Here is a 26,049-nt window from a genome sequence, read left to right as displayed (position 1 = left end):
ATCCTCATCACCTGGGGCCATGCTTGAACCAATCAAGCCACTGGCTAAGGGAGGGGGAGGGGGAAGAGGAGAGGGGAGAAAAGGGTAAGAGGGAGGGGGAAGAAGCAGATGGTCACTTCTCATGTGTGCCCTGACCAGGGATTGAACCTGGGACATCCATATGCCCGGCTGAGGCTCTATCCACTGAGCCACTGGCTAGGGCCAATGTTTTCTTTTAGTACCCTGTAATTCCTTTTTATAAAAGTACAGAAAACATTTTTTTTATTGATTGATTTAAGAAGGCAGCAAAAGAGAAACATGCATGCATTGGTTGATTCTTGTGTGTGCCCAAACTGGGGATTGAACCCACAACTTGGTGTACTGGGATGATGCTCTAATCAATTGGTCTACCCTCCCAGGACCCAGAAAAAATTCTTTTGTTTTTCCACTTATTCATTGGTTGATTCTTAATTGTGTCCTGAACAGGGAATCAAACCCACAACCTTGGCATATCAGAATGATGCTCCAACCAACTGAGCTACCCAGCCAGGGCCCAGAAAAAAAAATCTTAATTATGAGCTTTAAACAATCTTAAAACCATAAACTTACAATGACTCGGTAGTATGCAAATACCTCAGGCTGTGTGGCTTTCTTTTATACACTGGAGTTAATCCAGCTAGATATTTTTGGCATGTGTCATGAGACAGGGATCTAAAAAACCCCAACTTTTTGTTATGGTCATTTTCACACATATTCAAAAATAGAGAAAATATGATGATGAATTCCAATGCACCTGTCTTCCAGCTTCAACTATTATTATCGTATTTCCCCAAGTATAAGATGCGCCCATATATAAGATGCACCTTAATTTTGGGGCCCAAAATTTGAAAAAAAAATGTATTATGTAAAGTTATTAAACTCAAGTTTTATTAATCATAAAATTCATACAATTCCTCATTCTCGCAAAAAAGCAGGAAGTGCAAGTAAAATCTACAATCACTGTAGAACATGCACTCAGTTTTTAGATCCCAAATTTTTTGGAAAAGGGTGAGTTTTATACATGGGGAAATATGGTAGCTCACAGTCAGTTTTGTTTCATGTGTATACTGCTTCCCTGTTTCATACTTGCCCCACCTGCCACTGGGTAGTTTTGAGAGAATACTAGGTGTCATATTATTTCACCCCAAATACCTTATTTTGTATAAGACAGGACTTAATTTATTTTTTAAAAAACTAATATTTAATAATTGTTGTAGTATCACCTTCCTTGAGCTATATATATTAAACCCCCAAAGTACCCTTGAGCATTAAATACAAAAGATGTTTCTCTGAAAAGACCAATAAAATAGCCTTCTGGCAAATCTATTCAAAGAAAAACAAGAAAGAAAACAAATACATAAAACTATAATGACAAAAGGGATATAAATGACAGACAAGATTTTTTCAAATTATGGAACTGCTACTAGGTACAACTTGGCGCAAATTTTTGAAAATCTAGATAAACTGAAAGCTTTTCTATGAAAATATAAATGATCAAAACTGGCTCAAGCCTGACCAGGCAATGGCACAGGGGACAGAGCATCAGACTGGGACACAGAGGGTCCACGTTTGAAAGCCCAAGGTCACCAGCTTGAGTGCAGGCTCATCTGGCTTGAGCACAGGCTCATCCAGCTTGAGCATAGGCTCACCAGTTTGAGTGAGGGGTCGCTGGCTTGAGCGTGGGATCATAGACAGGACCCTATGGTCGCCGGCCTGAGCCCAAAGGTCGCTGGCTTGAGCCCAAGATCACTGGCTTGAGCAAGGGGTTACTCGCTCTGCTATAGCCCCACACACACCTGGTCAAGGCACATATGAGAAAGCAATCACTGAACAACTAAGGAGCTGCAACAAAGAATTGATGCTTCTCATCTCTTTCTCTTTTTGTCTGTCTGTCCCTAGCTGTCCCTCTTTCTGGCTCACTCTCTGTCTCTGTCAAAAAAAAACAAAACTGACCCAAGAAGAAATAGAGCCTGACGAGGCAGTGGCACAGTGATAGAGCATTGGACTGGGATGCAGAGGACCCAGGTTCAAAACCCTGTAGTCGCCAGCTTGAGTGTGGGCTCACCAGCTGGAGCATGGGATCACAGACATGACCCCATGGTCTCTGGCTTGAGCCCAAAGGTTGCTGGCTTGAAGCCCAAGGTTGCAGGTCACTCATTCTGCTGTAGCCTCCCGGTCAAGGCACATATGAGAAAGCAATCAGTGAACAACTAAGGTACCACAACGAAGAATTGATGCTTCTCATCTCTCTCCCTTCCTGTCTGTCTGTCCCTATCTGTTCCTCTCTTTAAAAAAAAAAGAAAAAAGAAATAGAAAACCTGAATAGACTAATAACTATAGATAAAACTGAAAAAGTTGGCAAAGTGACTAGGGATATTATAAATAGCGTTCAGTTCACATACATACCACTGTTCAGGAACAGGGTTATTCTGTAATGTATGGTCAGCATGGCGTTAAGACACTTGTGTGCCTGTCCATCCCAGTGAAGTGCTGGTCCCTCCTGTGGGGACACCTTTCAGGGCCTCGGAAGTAGCCAGCCTTCTCCCCTCCCCCATGTGCTTTTGAAATACCCTTTGCCTCCGCAGTACCCTGATGGAGTAAGGGGAAGGGAAAGTCTGGGGGTGCAGGCCTGTGTGTGGATGTGCAGGGTAGAAGAAGGAAGGGGCCTCTAGGGTCCAGGTGGCTCTTCACCTGAGGCCTGCCTTCCACAGAGTTTCCCTCCATCTGCTGAAGCTAAGGAACGACTATGAATGATTCTTAGGGATATTTTTGCCTACATGCATATACCTCTTCCACGTGAACATGAAGCTTTGCCTAAGTTCAGGCAAGAAGGTGATGGAGGCAGGGGGAGGAGCAAGAGAAAATATAAGAAAAATAGAAGTGTTGTCTATTCAAATTCCATCAGAATTCTGTACTATGAGCACCATGGCAGAACAGTTGGAGGTTTTCCTTTGTATTCTAGTCTCCCCAAATCAGCAACCTCTGCAGCCCTGAGAGCCTGCCTTCTTTCAGCAGCCTAGCGCTGCCTCCTCAGCATCCCAAATATCTGTTATGCTCCTTCCGCCATCTGAGAAGCCTATCTCAAGTCTACTTTCTTTTTTTTTTTTTTCAGTGAAAGGATGGGAAGCAGAGACAGACTCCTACAAGCACCCCGACCAGGACCAACCTGGCAAACCCACTAGGGGGCATGCTCTGCCCATCTGGGGCATTGCTCTGTTGTTCAGCAACTGAGCTCTTCTTATAATGCCTCGCAGGAGAACATGGAGCCATACTCAGCATCCACAGCCAACTCATTTCAATTGAGCCATGGCTGCAGGAGAGGGAGAGGGAGAGGGAGGGGGAGAGAGAGAAAGAGAAGCAACAGGGAGGCAAAGGGGAGGAGAAGTCAATGGGTGCTTCTCCTGTGTGCCCTGAATGGGAATCGAACCCGGGACATCCACATGCCAGGCCGACACTCTACCACTGAACCAACCAGACAGGGCCTCAAGTCTACTTTCATTTAAGTCAGCGGTTCTCAACCTGTGGGTCGCGACCCTTTAGGCGACCCCTGTGTTTTGGTCGTTCGACCCCCGCCGGGGTCGCGACCCACAGGTTGAGAACCGCTGATTTAAGTCCAGTTCAAGGTTTTCTTTGGGTAGAAGAACCAATCAGAGACATTATCTTTTTTTCTTTAAGGCTTTCAAAATAGGTGAGCCTCATCTCAAATAAGACCAACTATCTCAAGATGTGTGTCTTCTCTGGCTCCTGTCTCCTGTCACATTCTTACATGTTGACTCCACCAGAAACACAGATAATCTTGCATTTTCATGGCTTCCACTGTCACGTGGTCACTGAGAATTCTTGCAGCGAATATTTCCTGCAGTGAATGTTATTATTTTTATCTGTTCAGCAATTCTTCAATAACAACATACTGTCTTCTTTGGTGAGCTATTGCTCCCCACTTCATGTGGTTCTTACAGGGCTACCAATCCTAACAGGGTGGACACATGACCCAGGCATGGCCAATCATAGTACCCCCATCTTTTTGGCCATAATGATTGACCCAGGGATGGGCACATTCCTTAGGCTGAGCCAACAGAGTCCTTCACTGAGAATTTATGTGAAAGATTAAGGACTCCTGTTGTCCCTCTGGGATCATACGCTAGGATAATAAAGCTGTGCATGGCCTTGTGGAACCTCCAGCCACCACTCATGCATGGTGGGAAAAAATGTGGCAACACTCAAAGTAAAGCTGAGCTACAGGCTGGAGTCTCTCTTCATTATTGAGAACCTCGGTAGTTATGCCCAAGACCCACTCATCCCCTTTCTTTCTAATTATATGAATTGAAACACTTTTTTGCTTTAAATAGTCTGAGTTAGATTTCTGTCACTATCAAAAGTCCTAACTGATACTCTCGCAAATCCATATTTCTACCTAGAATTCTTTCCTACACTCTATTCAAAGATGGGTTCATTCAACGTACATTTACTGAGTACCTGCCCTGTGCCATGAACTATTCCAGGTGTTGTTCTAGGTAAGTTGAAGACACAGCTGACAAGATCCAATCCTTGCTTTCAGGCAGCTTGTGATCTTCTGGGGCAGATGATGGTACTGGGTGAAACAGCCATGAGAAAAATGCTGGCATGGAAATCTACACTTAAGTTAGCCTGAGGACCCCCCCCAGAGGTAATAGTATCTAGAATGACTCTTAAAGAGGAAAATAATCAGGTGAAGAATGGCAGTTATGAGTTTGGTGAGTGGAAGAAAGGCAGAAAGTAAGAAGCGGAACAGCAGGTACAAAGGCAAGGAAGTGAGGAAGAGTATGCCTCCTTCAGGGAAGGGAGATGTAAGCTCCATGAGGTAGAAACATTGTCTCAGTTACTGCCACTTCCCCAGCTCTTAAAAACAGTGCCCCGCATGGGGGAGGTGCTCAGGAAGTGCTTGTGGGATGATGGAACTGCAAATACTGAAATCAGAGATACAGTTTAGAGAATGGACGACAAAGGGCCAAGGTAAGGAAGAAGGATGTTGGAACATGAAGTGGAAATTGTTAGACAATGTAGCAGGAGTGCGAGTGGGGAGAAGGATGGTTATAGGAGCAATTAAGGAAGGAGAGTCAAGGAAACTTGGTGACAGAATGATCCTGGCCAGTACATAAGGGAAAAGTCCAGGCTCAGGCTCAGGTCTGGGTTTTGAGAATCTAGATAGATGGGGATGTGGTTCAGAGGGTTTTGGGGAGAGAAAATGAATCTGATTGTAGAGTCCATGAATTTGAGGTTCCAGTCAGCCTTGGAAGAGATATTCAGTAGGTTGCAATATGGAGCCGAAAATACAGTTTTGGCAACTTGAGCATAAAAACAAAGGTGGCCTGACCTGCGGTGGCACAGTGGCTAAAGCATCGACCTGGAACACTAAGGTCGCTGATGTGAAACCCTGGTTTTGCCTGGTTGGGGCACATATGGGAGTTGATGCTTCCTGCTCCCTGCCCCGTGTCTGTCTGTCTGTCTGTCTCTCTCTCTCTCTCTCCTCTCTAAAATGAATAAATAAAATCTTAAAAAAAAACCAACAAAGGTGGATGAGCAGGACCAGGGAGAAGGTGCAGAGAGGAGAGGTAGGGGAAAGGTAGATCCTTAGAGAGGCAGGGAAGGGAGAAGAATCCAGAAGTTACTAAGAACCAACAGCAGAAATGGGAATTTTGGTGGGAAATCTAGGGAGGAGAAGATGGAGGGAGGGAGGGAGGGATGGAGGAAGGGAAGGAGGGAGGGAGTGAGGAAGGAAGGGGTGGGCAATAGTGTGAAAACCATTGTAAACAACAGGGGATGACAACTCACATCATAGCAGAGTGTTGGAAAGGTCCACTGGTGACTTTAGACAGACTGCTTCGATAAGCCTGGCTGCGGGGCGTTGAGGAGAGAGTGAGGTAGCAATGTAAATAGAGACAGAGTGGACACAAGCAGCTCAACCGTGAAGGGAAGGTGCTCACATGGGAGAATCCAGAAGTGATAGTGAAGATGAGAGACACCTGAATATATTTAAATGCGTCTTAGAGATAATCTAATTCTAACCTGTACCATCATTTCCGCTAACCTGAGGCACCAATAATTCAATGCCTTAGACCTGAAATTTATAGCAATTCTTTTTTATATTTTTAAAAATTATTTTTATTTACTTATTCGTTTTATTGCACGTTGCAACACCTTAGTTGTTCATTGATTGCTTTCTCATATGTGCCTTGATCGCGGGCCTTCAGCAGACTGAGTAAACCCTTGCTGGAGCCAGCGACCTTGGGTTCAAGCTGGTGGGCTTTTTCCTCAAACTAGATGAGCCCGCACTCAAGCTGGCGACCTCCGGGTCTTGAATCCGGGTCCTCGGCATCCCAGTCCAATGCTCTATCCACTGTGCCACCGGCTGGTCAGGCTATTTATTCATTTTAGAGAAGAGAGAGAGAGAGAGGGAGAAGGGAGTGGAGGAGCAGGAAGCATCAACTCCCATATTTGCCTTGACTGGGCAAGCCCAGGTTTTTTTTTTTTTTTTTTTTTTTTTTTTTTTTGCGTTTTTCTGAAGCTGGAAACAGGGAGAGACAGTCAGACAGACTCCCGCATGCGCCCGACCGGGATCCACCCGGCACGCCCACCATGGGGCGATGCTCTGCCCACCAGGGGGCGATGCTCTGCCCATCCTGGGCGTCGCCATGTTGCGACCAGAGCCACTCTAGCGCCTGGGGCAGAGGCCACAGAGCCATCCCCAGTGCCCGGGCCATCTTTGCTCCAGTGGAGCCTTGGCTGCGGGAGGGGAAGAGAGAGACAGAGAGGAAAGCGCGGCGGAGGGGTGGAGAAGCAAATGGGCGCTTCTCCTGTGTGCCCTGGCCGGGAATCGAACCCGGGTCCTCCGCACGCTAGGCCGACGCTCTACCGCTGAGCCAACCGGCCAGGGCAAGCCCAGGTTTTTGAACCGGTGATCCCAGCATTCCAGGTCAACGCTTGATCCACTGCACCACCACAGGTCAGGCCTATAGCAATTCTCTTTTAAAAAGATGCTTCTTAGAAGTAGCAAGTAGAGAGGGAGAGGATGAAAAGGATATTTCAATGTTAGGTGACTCAAAGCTTAAGATGCTAGCAATGAACTCACAATGCTACAATACTCACCGTCAAAAGTACTTATGTTTCCTAACTTGACTAACATCTTTATTATCTATCTACTCAGCACCCTGGTATCTCTGAATTCTCAAAGTCCCCCTGAGATCTCATCAATTACTGATTTTTGTCTATACTATCTTATAATTATTTGACTCTATGTCTTGCTTTTTCTATAGCCACTGCTCCAGCCCTATTATCCTCTTCTATCTGGGCCATTGATACTGTTTCTAACCGAAGTCTCTTACTCTTGTCAGCCCTATCTTTTGCCTGTTTGCACATCAAATCCTGCCCTATATATACATTGCAGGGCAGGAACAATGCTACTGACTCATACCCTGCATCACATACAGGAAAAATTATATATTCTTAGAGGAATCACACTAAATAATGGATGAATTGATTGGTTTATGTAACCAAAGTGATTTCTACTACTTATTATCATGGAACTGGGTAAATTTGGTTATAGCTAAATCAATCCAAGAATCACCTCAAATAACAAGTGTTTCCCTGGCTCTGCTCGTCACCCACTGGGAGGTAAGAACTTGCTGTGTCTTCCCAACATTGTTGCTCTAGCAGAGCTCCAAGGCTTAAGACTTGTCATTCTATTTTATCCGCTCAACAAAATTATGTCAAACGCATTGCCTGTGCCAGGCACTAGGGACACAAAGATGAGTAAGACAGTCATGCCTTCACAGTGCTTGCAGTCTAATCATCAAAACAGTGAACATTTACCTACTAATTATTCTGGTCAGACACCACACTACTCATTTAGTCCTCAAGATAGTGCTGCCAAGTAGGGGTATCGTCTCCACTTTAAGATGAGGAAATCAAAGCTCAGAGTGGCCAAACCACTTGCCCAAGGCTAGTAAGTGACCACAACAGACTGTTGTTTTGATACAAAGAATACCTCCTAATATTCAGTCCTTATGTGGTCCCTCCCACATAGACACAGAGCTTGGCCACACGACTTACTTTGGCCAATGGGATGTCAGCAAGCCTGAAGCAGGCAGAAATTTGATAAACAGTTATACATTAGGGCTTATCCTCTTAGAATATTTCCTCTTGGGATCCAGCTGCCATATAAAAAACGTGGGCTAGACTACTGAATGATTAGATGCCATGTGTAGAGAGACCCAAATGTGTGAAAGGCCATCTTGATATTCCTTTCCAGCCAGTCTCTTAACTGAATGAAGCTGAGAGGTGCCAAGTGAGTCCACAGTCACAGCTAATCCACAGACCATGAGAAATAATAAATCATTGCTGTTTTAAGCCCCTCAATCCTGGGAAGGTTTGTTACACATCAGTGAATAACTGAAACAGTGACAAGGCAAGTTTTGAACCCAGGACTTCCTGAATGACTTCAAAACCCATGCTGTTGGTTTCCCAACACTATGTTCCTTCTGGTTGGGAGTGGACTGTTGTACCAATACTACAAGAGTCACAGGTTGGCCCACAGGACCACTCAATATTTGTTGAACGAGTAAATAAAGGATAAGATGTGCTACCAAAGAGGTAGGACAGTCCAGGGAATTCAAAGGCAGAATGGCAATAACCTTAAAACAACTATGACAACCCCTTTACTGCTACAAATGTTCCAAAAACAAAAACAAGGTAGGCATCCCTAAATCTAGAAACAAGTACTGTATGTGGGCATCACCAAAATCCCTCTCTGTGTCATTTTCTCTGTTAAATGAAGATTAGGCAAAATTGAGAAGTTAAGAGAGCTTGGTTATTTATGGTCATTTGCCCTGTCCCCAACTCACCACCATACTGCTGGCATCTCCTCTCCTTCCCACTTGGCCTTCTGGGCCCTCTTTTCATATAAAATCCACATACAGAAAAGAAGCAGAAAAGATAGAAATTACAGAAATGGAGGAGGAAGATTTGGATGTTAACAGATGACCTCATAGGACAAAGAAATGAAGCTGTAGCTCAGTTGTTTCATCTGCCAACAGGTGGAAGGAGGTACTCTAAGGATGAGGAGGCAGCTGGAGTGGTCCCTGTGGGTGGAAATAAAGGAAGGTCCCCTGACTCTCTAAATGCCTCTGAGTCCCCCAAGACAGCAGGAACCCTAGCTCTCCACACCAGAGGCTGTGGCCCCACCATGTATACCTCCCAAAGTAGTCACTAAAGACTGGTGAAGACCCACAGGAGTCGCAGGAGTCAATGCATCCAGGCCTCTACTTCCTGGCAGTCCTTGCACTGCCTACTCTGTGCTAAGCTTCCCCTCATTCATTCTCCAGCTCCTGCAAGCAGGCACACACCTCCCAAGGTCACATAGACATAGCTCCCGCACCTGGACCCCACACCCAGAAAACCATCTAGGCCCCTCGCTGCACACGCAACCTAAGGAGAGAGCAGGCCCCACTCTTACTCACAGGTAGGAAGTGGGAAGTGCACACAGGTCTGTATCACACACCCACATGCAAAGCAATGCAGTGGGGCACAGGCATCCAGATCACTGTGGACAGTCACCAGCAGAAGCACTGGGATATGAGGAGACAGAAACATGGGGGCACACACATGCACCCCTCCAGACCTTCAGACCTTCACACGTGCACACCAACACGCACACAGACACCTAAACCCTCCCACCCTCAGACACCTTCACAGGTGCCCAGGCAGGCCTCAACACCAAGCCCTTCCCCCACCCCCTTTCAGAAGCAGGTGGGGAGGGCTGGGGTTTGAGGGCGCTCCCTCTCCTTCCCTCTGGCCCCTGCTCTCCAAAGTCCAGAGTCCCAGTGGGGTCTGGAGCCCGCCCCGCCCCCCAACCAGGCTCGGGAGCGACTAGCGGGGGTGGGGTGGGGGGTGGGGGGATGGGAAGCCTGGTCTCAAATTGTTCTGATTTTAATTCCTTAAATTAACCCCTTCTTTGCCTACGGCTTGGCCTGCCCAGAATTCCTCCCAGTCGGGTCTGGCAGTTTCCGGGCCTCCAGAGGGTTGTGGGTGAGAAGGAAGAGGAGAGGGAGGTAACGGCTGGGGTCCTCCCTGCCTCCCCTCTCCAGAAGGAGTCCCGCAGCGCGCCCGCGACTCGCCCTTACCTCCTCCACCCCGCCGCGAGGCCAGGCCCCGCGGCCCTCGGATGGGGGTGCAGAGGCAGCCCCCGCGTGCCTGGTCCAGATGTAGGGCCGCCTCGGGGCCTCGGGTCTCGTTCCCCTCCTCAGCCTCGGGTGGCAGCCGCGGCTTGCGCCCCCGCCTCCCTCTCGGGGCGGGAGCGGCCAAGCCTCCCAACCAGTCGCAGAGGGAGGGGCCCACAAACCGGGTGGGGGAAGGATGAAGGAACCGGAGGAAGGAGGGGGCGCACGGCCAGAGGAAAGGAGAAGAAGGGGGAGGGAGGCAGAGAGGAGGTGGGGCGGAGCCGGCCCCTCCTCCGGGGCGGGCTCTCCCGTGAGGTGGGGAAGCAGCAGATGCCGCCAGAAGCGGCTGCGCCGGGACCCCAGGTTTTGCTCTGAAGGTGGCTTAGAAAGGGGAGGGGCCCACGGCGCCACCCTAGGGGTGCAGGGACCAAAAGGGCCGCGCTGGTCCTGAGTCCCTGCCTTCCCAGCTCCCAATACCGCCCAGTGCACTCTTCCTGCCCGGGCACCTCCGGTTGTGGCCTCTGCTGTCCACCTTTGATACAAATATCTCCACCCTCACCCTACCATTCTGGCTTGGACCTCTCCACTCCCACTCGGGGCAAAGCCTGTGGGAGATTCTAAAGGATCAGAAGAGGGAAGGCGCGCAGCACTACTAGGATGCGCACCAGGGTTCCTAAGTGGCCTCATGGACTGCACGCCTGGGCTACGCACTTGATGACCTCGGGTCAGATGTATAGTCGTGGTCTCTGCGCAGACTGCTTGGGTCATTTCTCTCTAGGTATCGTAGGAAACCAGAGGACCTGGGTGTGGCTGCGGCCAGGCTCGTTATCTTGCCCATGAGGGTGCCATCTTGCCATCTAGGAGCACATGTCCCTATCACGAATTTTATCCACGACATAGAGGAGGAGGAAAGGGGCAGTGACCTCCAGCCCAGGTTCCTTCCCACACATCCCCACATCGAACTTAGTAGGAAAGAAGTCCTGGTGCTTGGCCTATCAAAGCTATTAAAGCAGGCCCAATCTGGCTGTCCTAAACTTGGAGGAAGTCCACAGGGCTGCGTGGGGCCTGAGATAACAGACAGGGTATTGAGACTACCAAGCCCAGGGCTGAGCTGGGCTTTGGATGAGGAAAAGGAGAGATGGCATTTCGGGCTAGGGGTAATGCATGGGCAAAGGCACAGAGACGAGCTTGGGCAGGATTGAGCACCAGGGACATGAGGGACAGTCCAGCTGCAGCAGAGCAGAAATCGGGCATAGTACTCTATGATTCTTTAATGAATGAGGCTGATTGGGACTTTCCTTGACCTCATCCTACTCCTGCTAAGGCAGAGGCATTGGGCATTAGTATCAAAAAGGATAATTTGTAGACTTGTCAGGTGGCTTTTGGGAAGAGGCAAATTTAATAAGGACTGAGGCTGAATAATTGCCAGACAAATCAAACTCCCCCCACGCCCATATCTCCTCATCCTTCCCCTAGCTCTCAAATTTCCTCCTCTAGAAAGTCTTTAGATTGAATAAATGAGAAACCACATTTACTAAGACCTAAATAACAGCTCCCATTAACCAATTTCTAAGCATCATACTAATCGTTGTATGCATATTATTCAATACTCCTAATAAACCTAATAAGTAGGTATTATTATTGTTCCCACTTTACAGATGGGGAAGTTAAAGTTCAGTGGGCAAGAAATGATACAGTCAGCACTTGAATCAAGTTACTGAATTCCAAAATCTACGCTTATATGCAGAGACTTCATGCCACCATTTTGCTGCATTAAGTCTACGAAGCGTTCCCCTGCTAAAATACAGTTTCCTAAATCTACCTGCTTTCCAGACAGCCAAAAATATCCATATATTGTCTGGATTTTACCATCATTCTAGTGATGTTTTTCTGTCTTCACTCTGTGCTTCCTATAAACATGCAAAAACAATTTGGGGCATGCTTGTATATGTATGTATATATATATATATATATATATATATATATATATACTTTTGTGCATGTGTGCATACATGCATGTGCATGCAGGTGTATACTTATGCATATGCACATGTGTGTTTGTGAGTGCGTGCATTTCTGAATGCATGTGTACATGAGGATGTATGTTGCATATATGAGTGGTGTGTGCAAGTGAATACACGTGTATTATGTGGGCATGCATATACGTGTGTATGCGGGTGTGCATGTGCGCATGTGTGCCCATGCTACATTTCAAACAACAGTTCCTGCTTGGTTGTTATGGGAACCACAGTTCTAAAAATGTTAAACTGAATCTCACTCCATGTGGGCCAGAGAAACCAAAAGAGAGATAGAGAACTGAATGACAAATACATCTGGGGGCCCAGAGTTAAGGCAGAGAACCACGGGCTCAGTAAGAACTGAACAGGCACAGACCTCAGTCCCGCTTCCTTCCATCTCTTCCTCCTGATTCTCTCCCTGCTTCCTGCTCTCTAATCACCTTTCTTCTGTCCTCTTTCCCCTTCTGTTTTCCTTTCTCCTTTTAAGCATTTAGGCTGTGTGTGTGTGTGTGTGTGCGCGCGCCAATGAGTCCACACAAAAATTCAGCAGTTAAGTGTGGCTTGGTGCTATGGCAGCCACAGTGTGAATCAGAAAAGGTCTGTCCTTGAAGGAGCTCAAGGGTGGGAGGATTTGGATAATACATGAGGGGAGGGAAGAGGGCAGAACAAAGGGAGAGATGACGGAGGAAGATGAATTTGGGTCAGATATGGAGGGCTTTAAATGGAGTGTATGTTTTATAGGAAGGTGGAAACTATGGTCACTTTGGAATAAAACACCACGAATAATATTTTAAGAAAATTACAACAGTAGTGATGTGCAATGTGGAATGGAAGGAGAGAGAATAAAGGCAGAGGTACCACAGGAAGCAGTTTGATATATTGCAGGCTTGTCTTAAACAGGACACAGGGGTTGGGGTGAAGGGGGAGGACACAGAAGACATTCTGGGTTGCTTTATTGAACTGTCCCCTATATTCCACCGCAACAAGATTCTTATTATTGTTCCCTCTCTCTCCAGAGTGAGAATCAGGACTTGAGTGAGATTCTGTTACTGATGTGTATGTGTCAAATTCCTCAGATGCCCTGGAAAGGAAAAAATTGGGGGACCACTGGCTCAGTAGATGGTAGGCACTCAATAATACCTGTGACTGGATATATGGATAGGCACTGGTCTTGGAATGGGAAGGCCTTAATTCAAGGCCCACTTCACTTTTATCATCTGTGGGTCTCAGTTTCCTTCTCTATTCAATGAGAGGTCAGACAGGATATTCTTATAAGCTCCTTCCAACTACATGTTATGAGATTCTATGTGATTGTCACAACCAAGGTGTTCATGTATGTGGAGGGGGTGGCATGAATGGAGGTGCTGGCAGTAGGCACAGAGAGGATAAATGTGGGGAATATTTTTAATAGAGAAGTCAACATGTTCTGACTTTAGTTTTCAGCAATATTTTTGAACAAATAACCCCAAAGTCCTCCTAATACACAATAGGGAACTGATTCACAAAATATCAGACACCTGAAATGCTTAGCTGAGCTTGCAAAAAAGGAAAGAAATCTACATAAACCAGAACAAAGGAACTGAGACCAAGAAATGTAATCATGAAATGTGCTGTGACTAACCCCAGAAGGTATGGAAAAGGAGGAATATTGTTTGTCTGTTCTCACCTCGGTCCAGCTTAGTGTAGGAGTAGTTGTCTTTGAAAATTTATAACTGCATGAGTTAGAGTTTGAATTCAACACTGGCATGGTACAGGAACCTCAGGCCAAAAAATTAATGTAAGGATTGGTTTCCATCACGATACTCCTGGAATGCGTGGCACAAACAAATACAAAATTGCTGAGAAGAAACATACCCTCAACCCAGGCCACAGAGTATTACTGCCTAGGTAAATCCCCACTGATGATTAGTTTACAGGATAAAAATAACAATATATATAAGGAAACAATGTTCCATGAATGAGAGTAGATAAGACCCTAAATAACTTCAGTGAGATCCAACAGGTTTGAGTGACAGCCTTGATGTGGGGAAAAGAGGGGAAGGGTCAAAGGTGAATTCCATGGAAGAATTGTAGTTATTTAAGTGAGTCTAGAGAGAACCAAACAAATGATGGTTGCCATTAGCAGAAATTAGGTATATGGAAGGATAGTTTGATTTTAGACAGATTGTATTTGAAATGGTGGTGGGACACCTGTATGGAGATGCTCATTATTCAGAACCAAGGTGCTGCAGGGATCAGGGCTGGCTCACTTAGAAGTCATCTATGTAGTCGTGATAGATGAAGGCCTGGGAGTGAACATGCTTTCCAAGGAGAGTGTTGAAATAGGGAAGGAGAGTGCTCAGAACCAAATCTGGGAAACACCCACATTTTGAGGAACAAATGAAAAAGAGAAGCAAATAAAGAAAATGAGCTCTCGCCTGACCAGGCGGTGATGCAGTGGAAAGAGTGTTGGACAGCCTGACCAGGCGGTGGCACAGTGGATAGAGCATCACACTGGGATGCTGAGGACCCAGGTTCGAGACCCCGAGGTCGCCAGCTTGAGCACGGGCTCATCTGGTTTGAGCAAAAGCTCACCAGCTTGAACCCAAGGTCACTGACTCGAGCAAGGGGTTATTCGGTCTGCTGAAGGCCCATGGTCAAGGCACATATGAGAGAGCAATCAATGAACAACTAAGGTGTCGCATCGAAAAACTAATGATTGATACTTCTCATCTCTCTTTGTTCCTGCCTGTCTGTCCCTATCTATCCGTCTCTCTGACTCACTCTCCGTCTCTGAAAGAAGAAAGAAAGAAAGAAAGAAAGAAAGAAAGAAAGAAAGAAAGAAAGAGAGAAAGAAAGAAAGATGAGCTCTCTGTTAGTCCCTAATTCTGCTTGGGTCCTGGGTATGGACTGGTTTTCTGATTGTTTGATTTTAGTTCTATCTCCTTAACATTCTTTTCCCTCAGTATCCCTACAGGACACTTCAGAAAATACAGCAGTTTCCCTTAAGAGTAATAGGAGGGACTTCTCAGCTGGGAGTACTACAATCAGGCTGGGCTCTGGTACTAGCACTAATACTAAGTCAATTTTCTCATCAGTGATATTGGGCCTAGATAGGTGTGAAGACTAGATGGGGCATAATAGAGCGGAGAGTACTTGATGGAATGCTACTAGAGAAGGCAAGGGTGGGGTGGTTAGATGCCACCCACCCACAGCCTGTCTGCCCTTTTTCCTTTATTCAGATTGTGTGTTTTGTTATCCTTTTTTTGTGTATGACAGAGACAGAGAGAGACAGTGAGAGGGACAAATAGAGACAGACAGACAGACAGAAAGGGAGAGAGAGATGAGAAGCATCAATTCTTCGTTGCGGCACCTTAGTTGTTCACTGATTGCTTCTTCATATGTGTCTTGACTGGGGGGCTGTAGCAGACCTAGTGACCCCTTGCTCAAGCCAGCGACCTTGGGCTCAAGCTGGTGAGCCTTGCTGAAACCAGATGAGCCTGAGCTTAAGCTGGTGACCTTGGAGTTTCGAAGCTGAGTCCTCCACATCCCAGTCCAATGCTCTATCCACTGCACCACCGCCTGGTAAGGCTGTTATCCTTTTTTTTTTTTTTTTTTTTTAAGATTTTATTTATTAATTTTAAAGAGAGGAGAGAGAGAGAGAAAGAGAAAGGCAGTGGGGGAGGAGCAGGTATGTGCCTTGGCCAGGCAAGCCCCGGGTTTCAAACCAGTGACTTCAGCATTCCAGGTCAACGCTTTATCCACCGTGCCACCACACATCAGGCAAGGTTGTGTATTTTGGGACCAGGTGCTTGAAATCTGAGCCTTGTGCTCTTTCTTACCTACTCTGCATGGAAAGTGAAGTCAGGTGGTCCATGAATATAAGTGAAAGGTGTGATCACTTAAATAGTAAGATAAGAGTCATCATTATCTTATGTCTACATGAATTTACCACTTACCTATCATAATATCTGATGAGCCACCATTTGAACCTCTCTCTAGGGTTAAACATTGCCCTCTGCAGGCTACTCTTTTAAAATGTCAACTCTCCTAGAAGAGCTAATACCAAATCCTTTCTCTCAAATTGGTATATAAGATACTTAGATATAAGATACTTAACTGTGTGAAAGCACTTATCACCTTGGGAGAGAAATGGGTGGAATTTTCTGACTTGATAATTTTGTCTCTGGTCAACTGGATAGTGGGGTAAGAGGTTAAGGAGGTCTGAGAGTAAAGGGAAGAAGCAGCTAGAGGATCAGAAGCTGGTTTGATCTGGCACCACAGGACTATATGGCTTAATTCAAGAATAGCATACCTCAGAAGAGAAAAGAATGAAGCCTCTAGACATACCCTATCCTTTTCTTATCAGACAGGAGTCGTTGGGGAGGAGAGATGGAATGTGTGACAGGCTTTTAACGCCCCAAGGTCTGCCCAAGGTGGCAGAGTGTAAAACCTTCTGGGTTGGGAGTAAAGGCAGGCCAAATAAAACCTCGCTTTTCCCATCACCCTCTTAGCTGCACCCTCCCCCACAAAGTCATGATGGGGTTCTCCTAGAGGAGAGTTAAAGGGGCTTGGCAAGTGCAGAACTGGACGGTAAGGGGGCTGCTGCCTCCCGGAGAAGATCCTTTGTAGAAAGAACTAAGGTGGTTGTGAGCCTCTGGCAAGCACCCTCTCTTTTCTAGAGTTGGCTCTGCCCTAGATGAATGCCGAGTCCCTTTTGGCACTGATAGCATGTGATTTTCATAAATATGCAAGGCACCTGCTGTAACCTCTGTGACACCCAACACTGGATGTTCATAAACAGCACTGAAATACTACAGTTTTCTGCTGCGATCACTACTGCCTGGGGCTCCTTATAGTTGTGGAACCTATTTCACCGCCTGGCAGCAAGATTTTCCAAACAGTGCTATTAAGCTGAGGTGCTTCTATTCTTGGGTTGGCAAATAAGCACTGGCTTTACAGCCAGACAGATCTGAGTTTGACCCTGTTCCTAGCTAGATTACCCCAAAAGTTAACTACTTTGCTTCCTGAATCTTTGAGATGGAGTATATGATTGCTGTACTCAAGACTGTGAGAATTAAGAAGGATAATATATGCACAACTTCCAGAAACATCTTGAGCCTTTAGGCTAGTTGTGATTAAGTCCATTTGTTAATTTAGTACATATTTATTGAATGCCTGCTATGTGCCACAGTGCCAGGCAGTAGGAGGGTAATTGCTCCATGAGTGTGAGGAACTCCTTTCTTTACTGGCACACATTCTTCTGGGGTAAGGTGGAGGGGAAGGGTCAGGAGCTTGGATGGCAGATTCAGTAAGCTTTTAGCACAATAATTTTAATTGCAAAAATAAACAGTTTTGCCAATTGCTTGAGAGTAGCGTCTGCTTTACAAATATTAACAACAACAAAAAGGAAATAACCCAAAGCAAAACGTTACATCCAATGGCTGCTGAAAACAACACTGCTGTACAAAATACCGCTCGAGACCGGCTCGACGCCGCCCCAGCCTGTCTCTGGGGGGCGAGGGAATAGGGGACGGTGTGGGGCGTGCGCCAGGTCCAAAGCACTGTCTTCAATCACAGGGAAATGCCTATTCGGTGGGTGGCCTGAGACTTCCCTCAAACGCGACTGACGCGGACCGAGACAGTGCATGGACAATCGGAGCTGTCCACGGAGATGGTGCTGAACGCGACGTGTGCAGCGGGCGCTTCAAAGAACTTGAAAGCCGGACCAGAGGCCCGCCCGGGGCGTGCTGGGAAGAAGAGTAGGGAAGGGAGACGCGCCGGGTCTTTCCCCCCCGCGCCGGGCGGCGGCGCCCCAATCTGCAAACCTACTTTCTCCTCACAGGGCACCGAAGGAGAGGCCCAGAGAGTAAAAGCCAAGGCCCTTGAGCCGTTCCTCCGCGCGCGCCTTCTGCTTTAGGTGCACCTTGCTGTGCCGTTTCTTTTCATCACTTCGCGCGAAGCGGCGGCCACACACGTCGCAGGCAAAGGGCTTCTCGCCCGTGTGGGTGCGCACGTGTGTAGTAAGGTGGTCGCTGCGGCTGAAGTTGCGGAGGCAGATGCGGCACTGGAAGGGCTTGTGGCCAGTGTGGATGCGCAGGTGGCGGTTGAGCTCGTCAGAACGCGCAAAGCTGCGCACACAGCTCTCTACCGGGCAAGCAAAGGCCTTGGCATGCGGCCGCGGGCAGAAGCAGCGTGAGCTGCACTTGCCGCCCCGGCGACCCTTGCGCCGCGCCTTAACTGGAGGGAATGGGGCCGGTGGGCCAGGAGGCTCAGGCACGCCACTGCTCGCACGGATGTCCGCCACAACAGGTTTCGGGAAGTCCGCCGCGGCGCTGCGAAGGCTCAGCGGGGAAAGCTGAGGCTGCGTACCAGCCAAAAATTCTCCGCCGTCGCCGCTACTCCCTCCTTCACCACTAGGAGGGGTCAAGAGCCCCGGGAGGCCTTCTGCCCCCTCCCCTAAGTTACCCGGGGTCAGCGGAAAAGCGTCGTAGGCCCCCGTGGGGTAGGATCTGTTGGCCGAGTCTGCCGGTAGCTCCGCGGCACAGCTGATGGACAGCAGATCTTCAATCTTGGCCCCCATCGGGGGGAAACGGGCCTCGGAGGCGGCTTGGTAGCCTCCCTGTGACCCACTGCTTCCTAGGGCCCCTGCTGAAAGCAGTTCCCAGGGAGCGTAGGGACCTTTGAAGGCCGAGGCAATGTCCATCGCCGGAGAGGCCGGAGGAGCCCGGCGTCCTGGCTTGACGTCGGGTGGGGAGAGCTGAGGCTCATACAGGCACTGAGAAGAGGCGCCAGCCAAGGGCGAGGCCTCCCATAACGCCTCTGGGAAGGCGGCAGCGGCCAGATCCGGAGAGTAAAGATCCAGCGGACCTGGCAGCAAGGCGTCGGGGCCTGAGGGAAAAGAGGCGTCCAGCGAAGACCGGGATGCTGCCATATCAGGGCCAGGGAAAGGTGCCAGGCCTAGGATGCCCGACATGAGGTTGAAGAGTGATTCTGGGTCGTGCGGGTGTTCCGGCACTGCCTGGATGAAGAAGCTACCACTGTAGCTGAGGCTGGGAGGGGGTGTGGGCGCAGGCCCCTCCAGGAAGCAGGAGTCGGCTAAGTCCCCCCCGGCGCCGCAGCTGCTCAAAGTCCAGCTCAAGAAGTCGCCTGCTGAGGAAGGAGCAGGAATCAACTCCGGGCATATAAAAGGGCGCGCCTCGGAGACTGCAGCCCCTACTCAAGGATCCCTTGGTGCGCATTGACACATATAAAGTGCCTTTCTGCACATTCTGATCCAGTTGGAGCCGGCATACGCCCAAGAAGCACACAGAAACATGCACACGCAAAAACACGTGCACAGGCAAAAAGGACACCTTGATACACGCACAATTTCCCACGGAGGCGCTGGCGGCCCAATGGGGGTATTAATGGCGGTGCGCACTCCAAGGCCCCCGAGCTTCCTACGACTCCTACCCCCACGCCTCGTGCGTGCCTGTCTCTCGCCTGTTCTCAAACACTGTGCGCCCCCGCAATGCGCCGCCGTCTGAGCACCCCCGGCCGCGATCCTTACCTCCGGGGTAGCCAGTCGCCGCGTCCCTGTCGGGCAGCCTGGACAGTTCGGTGCTGGGGTCCTGGTAACAGCCCTCCGCGGACTTGACCAGAAGCGCGTCGGAGCCGGAAAACTCGCTAAGGTGGAGCATGGCGCGGCGGTGGCTGCAGGGGGCCGGGGACCTCGCCCTCTGGGCTTGGGGGCCCGCAAATGGAGGGGAGGTCGGCAGTCGAGGCGCCCCGCGTTTCCGCAGACCCAGGCGCCCGGGCTCCTGGCTTCAGGCGCTCACCTCTGGAAAAGGAGTCAGGGGGCCGTGGCGCCCTGGCTCGTTGGGACCGGTCTCGAGCAGCTGCTCCTCGCCTCTTCAAAGCGCAGCCGGGCTCCCCCAACCCGCGGCCCCCCCACTTATATAGCAGCGGCGGCGTTGGCTCAGGGCTTCCGACTCCCGGGGCCACTGCCATTTCGGGAGGCCCCGGACCTGCCGCCGTGACGTAAATGCCCAAACATGGACACAGGATGTGTGCCGGGGACTCCCGAAAAGGAAAGCTCAGGTTGTGACGTCGTCACCGCCGCCGCCGCCGCCGGGTCCGCGCCGCTGCGTGCGCGCGCTCCTTGAGCGTAGAGCCCCATGCGCGCAGAGGCCGCGGTGAGCTAGTAAGCGCACTTACCGCTCCGCGGCAGAGGCCAAGGGACAGCAAGGAAAGATCGAGTGGGTTTGGGGTTCCACGGTTCGGGAATCTAATCCGCGCTGAGCTGTGTCATTTCATCTCCTTGAATGTCAGTTTCCTCACCTGCTATATGGAGTTATGTATACATGTCTACTTTATAAATTGTCTATAAAGAGTAATTGGGTGAGAACGTATTAAGTTGTATGTACTGGGGCACTCAGTAAACCAGAAAGATTTTTGCCATTATTTGTTATTTGTTCCCACCTGTGTTTTTTATTTTAATAGCTTTTTTTTTTTTAAGTTTATTCTAGGGAAAATAACATTGAAATTATAAATGACCATACTACTTGCTAATGGTGAGAGAAAAAATTAGTATGGAAGGGTATATGCTCAATTGAAAAGTAAAGTTCTTTTCACTCTTCCCACCTCCCTGCTGAGATAGCCACATCTAAGTTTCTTGAGTATTCTTCCAGAAAAAAAGTTACGCATGTTAAGAATACACGCAGCCCTACAATATAATTTTTCCCATTTTTAATAGCGCTGAGACTTTTCCATGTCCAAACATAAAGAGCTTGATCATTCTTTTCTAAGGCCGTCTAATACTCCCTTGTAAAGGAAGTCAATTTGTCTGCTATCCATGATCATATAGGAAGCTTCCAACCTTTTGCTTTTATCAACATTGTTGTAGTTAACGTTCTTGACTATGTACATGTGAATATATCTGTGGGATAAATTAAAATGAGCATAAATTTTGGTCAAATGGTATGTAAAATTATGATGGACAACTGGCAAATAATTTTCCAGAGAAGTAAGGCCAATTCCTGCTTGCTCTTCCTTCACCTACAGGGTATGAGATAATTCTGTTTAATTATCTTTTGCTTCCATATAAATGACTTACTCTAGGGATATTGTTCACGCAATATACAGAGGAGCCACAGTATTTCCCTGGAATGAGTACCTGGAATAATTGGGTTCTTTCTAAAAAACTTAAATTATAAAAAGAAAGAAAAGAAAAGGAAGCCTGACCAGGCGGTGGTGCACTGGTAGAGTATCAGCCTAGGACACTGAGGACCCAGGTTCAAAACCCTAGGTCACCAGCTTGAGTGTGGGCTCATCTGGATTGGGCGCAGGTTCACCAGCTTGTGTGCAGGGTTGCTGGCTTGAGAGTGGGATCATAGACATGACCCCATGGTCTCTGGCTTGAAGCCCAAGGTCACTGACTTGAGCCCAGGGTTGCTGGATTGAGCAAGGGGTCACAGGCTCAGCTAGAGGCCCCCCCCCATCAAGGCACATATGAGAAAGCAATCAACGAACAACTAAGGTGCCACAATGAAGAATTGATGCTTCTCATCTCTCTCCCTTCTTGTCTGTCTGTCCCTATCTGTCCCTCCCTCTGTCTTCCTCTCTCTGTTTCTGTCTCTCTCGCTAAAAAAAATAAAATGGAAAACACCTCCCTAACTTTAAGGAGGCTGTGAATTTTGGCTGTGTCAGTCATCTCCCGTAAAGAAAAGAAGCCTGCCTACTCTCCTGATCTCATCTTCAGTCTTATTTTCTCATCTTTTAAAAATAATTTAAATTCTATTTTGTGTTTTAGCTTATTTAGCTTCTTTCAAGAACCAACTTAGCCTGACCAGGCGGTGGCGCAGTGGATAGATCGTCGACTGGGATGTGGAGGACCCATGTTCGAGACCCTGAGGTTGCCAGCTTGAGTGCGGGCTTACCTGGTTTGAGCAAAGCTCACCAGCTTGAGCCCAAGGTCGCTGGCTTGAGCAAGGTCACTTGGTCTGCTGTAGCCCCCCAGTCAAGGCACATATGATAAATCAATCAATGAACAACTAAGGTGCTGCAAAGAAGAATTGATGTTTCCCATCTCTCTCCCTTCCTTTCGGTCTTTCCCTATCTGTCCCTCTCTCTAACTCTCTCTGTCTCTGCCACACACACACACACACACACACACACACACACACACACACACAAAAGAAAAGAAAAGAACGAATTTAGGAGATTAAATAAATACAGGAGATAGAGTATTTTTCTTTAGAAAGCATTGATTCTTTGTACTCTGGGTGCTGGAAGGTGGTGAGGACAGGCTTCTCCTTCTCTACTTTTCTAGGAATGAGAACAAAGTCATTCAGGGATGATGGGCTATAGCATGCCTGGCCGTGTGTCTCCCAGCCTCCCTTGCTGACCAATGCTCTCCTTTTCAAGAGAGAGTGCCAGGAATGCCCTAACTCCACCAAATTCTCAGGCCTTTCACACTATATCCATTATCTAAGCATTCATTCATTCATTCACTCAATTTCTCAGTGTTCATTCATTCGATATTCATTCTTTTTTTTGTTTTGTTTTGGGGTTTTTTTGGTATTTTTCTGAAGCTGGAAATGGGGAGGCAGTCAGACAGACTCCCGCATGTACCTGACTGGGATCCACCCGGCATGCCCACCAGGGGGCAATGCTCTGCCCATCTGGGGCATCACTCTGCTGCAATCAGAGCCATTCTAGCGCCTGAGGCAGAGGCCACAGAGCCATCCTCAGCGCCCGGACAAACTTTGCTCCAATGGAGCCTTGGCTGTGGGAGGGGAAGAGAGAGACAGCGAGGAAGGAGAGAGGGAGGGGTGGAGAAGCAGATGGGCGCTTCTCCTGTGTGCCCTGGCCGGGAATCGAACCTGGGACTCCTGCACGCCAGGCCGACGCTCTACCACTGAGCCAACTGGCCAGGGCCTCGATATTCATTCTTTAAGTGTCTACTATGGGTCAGACAGGCGGATTTAACAGCAGGTGTACCGGGCACAAGCCCTGGGCCCTGATTTTGGAAGAGCCCCTCAAAACCCCAAATTTACACTTTTTTCTAATAACACCAAGCTTGGTTTCATATGTGCAATTTTAACATTTATAGTACATAATATTTTTTATTTATTTAAAAATATGGTTAACGTGCATTTTTATTTTTCTTGTCTCTCTCCTTTTTTTTAAGGGGCCCAATATTTTCTGCTGTACCCCGGGGCCTCATCTGACCTTAATCTGCCTCTGGGGCCAGAAGGTAGATTTTTATTTTTATTTTACCCTAAGACCCATCTCCATTCTTGATGCCCCACCCCTCCCAACCCACAGAACCCTACAAGTGTGTTCTCAGAGTATGTCATCACATGATCACCTGCAAAACACATGCATACACACTTGCCTTCATCTTCTCCTCCTGTCTGGAAATGATAAAAGGTTTTCTCAGAGTCGTGAACATGCAACATGTCCTAACAAATGTGACAGATATAGTTCTATGTTAGCAGCACTTATGTATGTGTGTAGAAAATTTAGAAACCCAGCACATGTCTGTAAGAATTAGACACACAGAGCACTATCTCTTTTAACTCTATTGCAGACCCAAGTTTGATTCTAATCCAAATGCATGGCCAAAACCAGGTGAGCCCACACCAGACACACAGGGCACACATGTCTCAAATTCATTCTGGCATTTTGCTGCCTGGGAGAGGTGGAGCAAAGGGGTTTGACTAGGCAGGTATCCAGGACTCCCCAGGTTTCCCTTTTGGGCCAGATTGGCCAGCCCCAGGTTCCCTGTCCCTTCTGTTGTTCTTCCCTCTGCCACAGCATTTCTCCTCCTTCTTAGTCATGGATAATTCCCCTTCTGTTTTGGCAAGTTCTCAGGCCATTGCTACTCCCTGCCAGGGGCCCTTGGGCTAGGTTAAGACAAGGGTCCAACTCCTCCCACCCCCAACTTTCTCTTCTTAGAGGCCAGGCCTGGGGGCAGAGCTGGGGAGGCAGGAGTGAGGAGGAGAGAAGATGGGGAACACAGCTTGTGTTCTGGGTGTGGGCTGGCCCTCACCCCCATATCTGCACCACTCACTTTCAGTGGACACACAAACACAAGCTCTCATACAGGGGTGTTTACCTGTAGATGGCAGTTGCATTTGCATTTGGTTCGTTGAGGAGGAGGAGGAAATATAAAGGGAGAGTGGACATTATGCAATCCTTCCCAGCACAGGTCCTCTTACCCCACCCCCACAATTTTTAAAGCTTAAAAAGAGGATCTGGGCCCAGATAGAATAAAGATCATTGGAAGGGGATGAAAAAGAGAGGAGCTTAGAGCTATGAGGTCCACTTTAATCCACATGTCAATTATGAAAACAAACTTACACAGTGGAAAAAAGTGAAATCACATACATTGAGCACTTTACAAACATTTAATCATCACAAAAGCTCTGGAGGAAGGAATTGGAGACCCATTTCACAAGTAAGGAAACAGACTCAAAAAGGTTAAATAACTTGCTCATGGCCACAATTGTATTCAGTGGTGGAACTGAGAGTTAAGCCTAGGCTAAGCCTATCCACAAGATAATTTAAGACAATATAATTCATTACAATTTTTAAAAATTTTTATTTATTGACTTTCAGAGAGAGAGGAAAGGAGAGAGAGAAACATAGATTTGTTGTTCTACCTATTCATGCTGTCCTTGGTTGATTCTTGTACGTAGGATTGAACCTGCAAGCTTGGCACGTTGGACAACACTGTAACCAACTGATCTACCTGGCCAGGGCACAGATAATTCATTTTACAGGAGGATTCACTCTAGAATCCTTTTCAGAGGATCTCCCTCTAGGTTTTCAAGTAGGGTATGATGTGCAAACTCAGTCTGGCTGGCGTCCATCCCTGCAAGAATTTCCTGGAATGACTGTCATGGATAGTAACACTATAGGCCACATCAGAGATGTGCTGAGGAGTGCATACAAGTTTGCTGGAAACCAGCATGAAAGTTGGTGGCGGTGTTTTTGGTGGTAGAGTGGTGGTGGTGTGTGTGTGTGTCATTGTGGCGAGCAGTGAGAGGAGATTTCTGATTTCCATAGTTAGAGGTGGGGAAAGGAGAGTTTACTTTCTAGACAAGCACTGAATAGACAGTCAGTGAATGAATTAATGAATGAACAAATTCATTCATCAAATGCTCATTGAGCATAGCCTTATGTCAGTCACTGCAAGGGCCCTTCAGATGCTGATGCCACAGTGGATGAGACTGGAAGCTGTGGATCCAGGGAGGACGGGGAGGAGGGAGTTCAGGAGGAAGAAGCTTCCCTTCTCTCTCTTCTAGAAAGGAACCAGCCCCTGTCATAGTTTTGATAATGCTACTGCCCCTCCCCCACTCCCTACCTGATCTCTCTTCTCTAAATGTCATTGTGTTCAAATAATAGTGTATGTTTTTTAAAAGACTCCAAGAAGACAGCTGCCTCAGAGTATTAATCATGAAGAGGCCAGCACTCAGTCTCCATGGCGACTCCTGACAGAGAGCAGGGGAGCAGTTCCACATCCCTCTTCCTGGGGCCATGGAGATGCAGGAACACAGTATCTCTCAGCCTTCTCTTTCCTCTCTGCCTCTCCTCCCTCCCCCTTTCTTGTCCATTCTTCTTCTCTCCCATCCCCTCCTTCCATTTCCTCTTTTTTTCTCTTCCTAAAGAATTTATTTAAGAGCCAGCCATCAAAGTAACAGGGAACAAGGATGATGCTGCTGCCAAGATGAAATCTGCCTCCAACTGCAACCTCTGCAGTATACAACTCTCCTCCTCAAGGCTCCTGCGGTACCCCCCAGGCTTTGCTGACCACTGGGCCAGAAAAGTCCGATCATTTGGCCTTGAGGAAA

At 47.9% G+C, this 26,049-nt stretch overlaps 1 protein-coding gene across 3 annotated transcripts in view; it reads right to left on the bottom strand.

Annotated features, from left to right (window-relative positions):
- Window positions 1–20,231, bottom strand: part of FBXO41 (F-box protein 41) — a 38,184-nt gene extending 17,953 nt beyond the window's left edge. The window contains exons 1-2 of one of the 3 annotated variants that reach the window (XM_066377974.1): window positions 19,761–20,231; window positions 17,719–19,357 (exon numbers count right to left, since the gene is read on the bottom strand). In XM_066377974.1, the coding sequence (XP_066234071.1) occupies window positions 18,048–19,357; window positions 19,761–19,890 (1,440 nt within the window). In that variant the 5' untranslated portion in view covers window positions 19,891–20,231 and the 3' untranslated portion in view covers window positions 17,719–18,047. Of the gene's footprint in view, window positions 1–10,175; window positions 10,415–17,718; window positions 19,358–19,760 lie in introns of those variants that run through there. The other 2 variants (XM_066377971.1, XM_066377972.1) reach the window with 2 other exon arrangements.
- Between the last annotated feature and the right edge of the window lie 5,818 nt (window positions 20,232–26,049).

The sequence above is a fragment of the Saccopteryx leptura genome, chromosome 3, assembly GCF_036850995.1.
Source record: "Saccopteryx leptura isolate mSacLep1 chromosome 3, mSacLep1_pri_phased_curated, whole genome shotgun sequence".
NCBI lineage: Eukaryota > Metazoa > Chordata > Mammalia > Chiroptera > Emballonuridae > Saccopteryx > Saccopteryx leptura.
The sequence above is the reverse complement of the archived record's forward strand: the minus strand, read 5'-3'. Positions and strand labels throughout refer to the sequence as shown.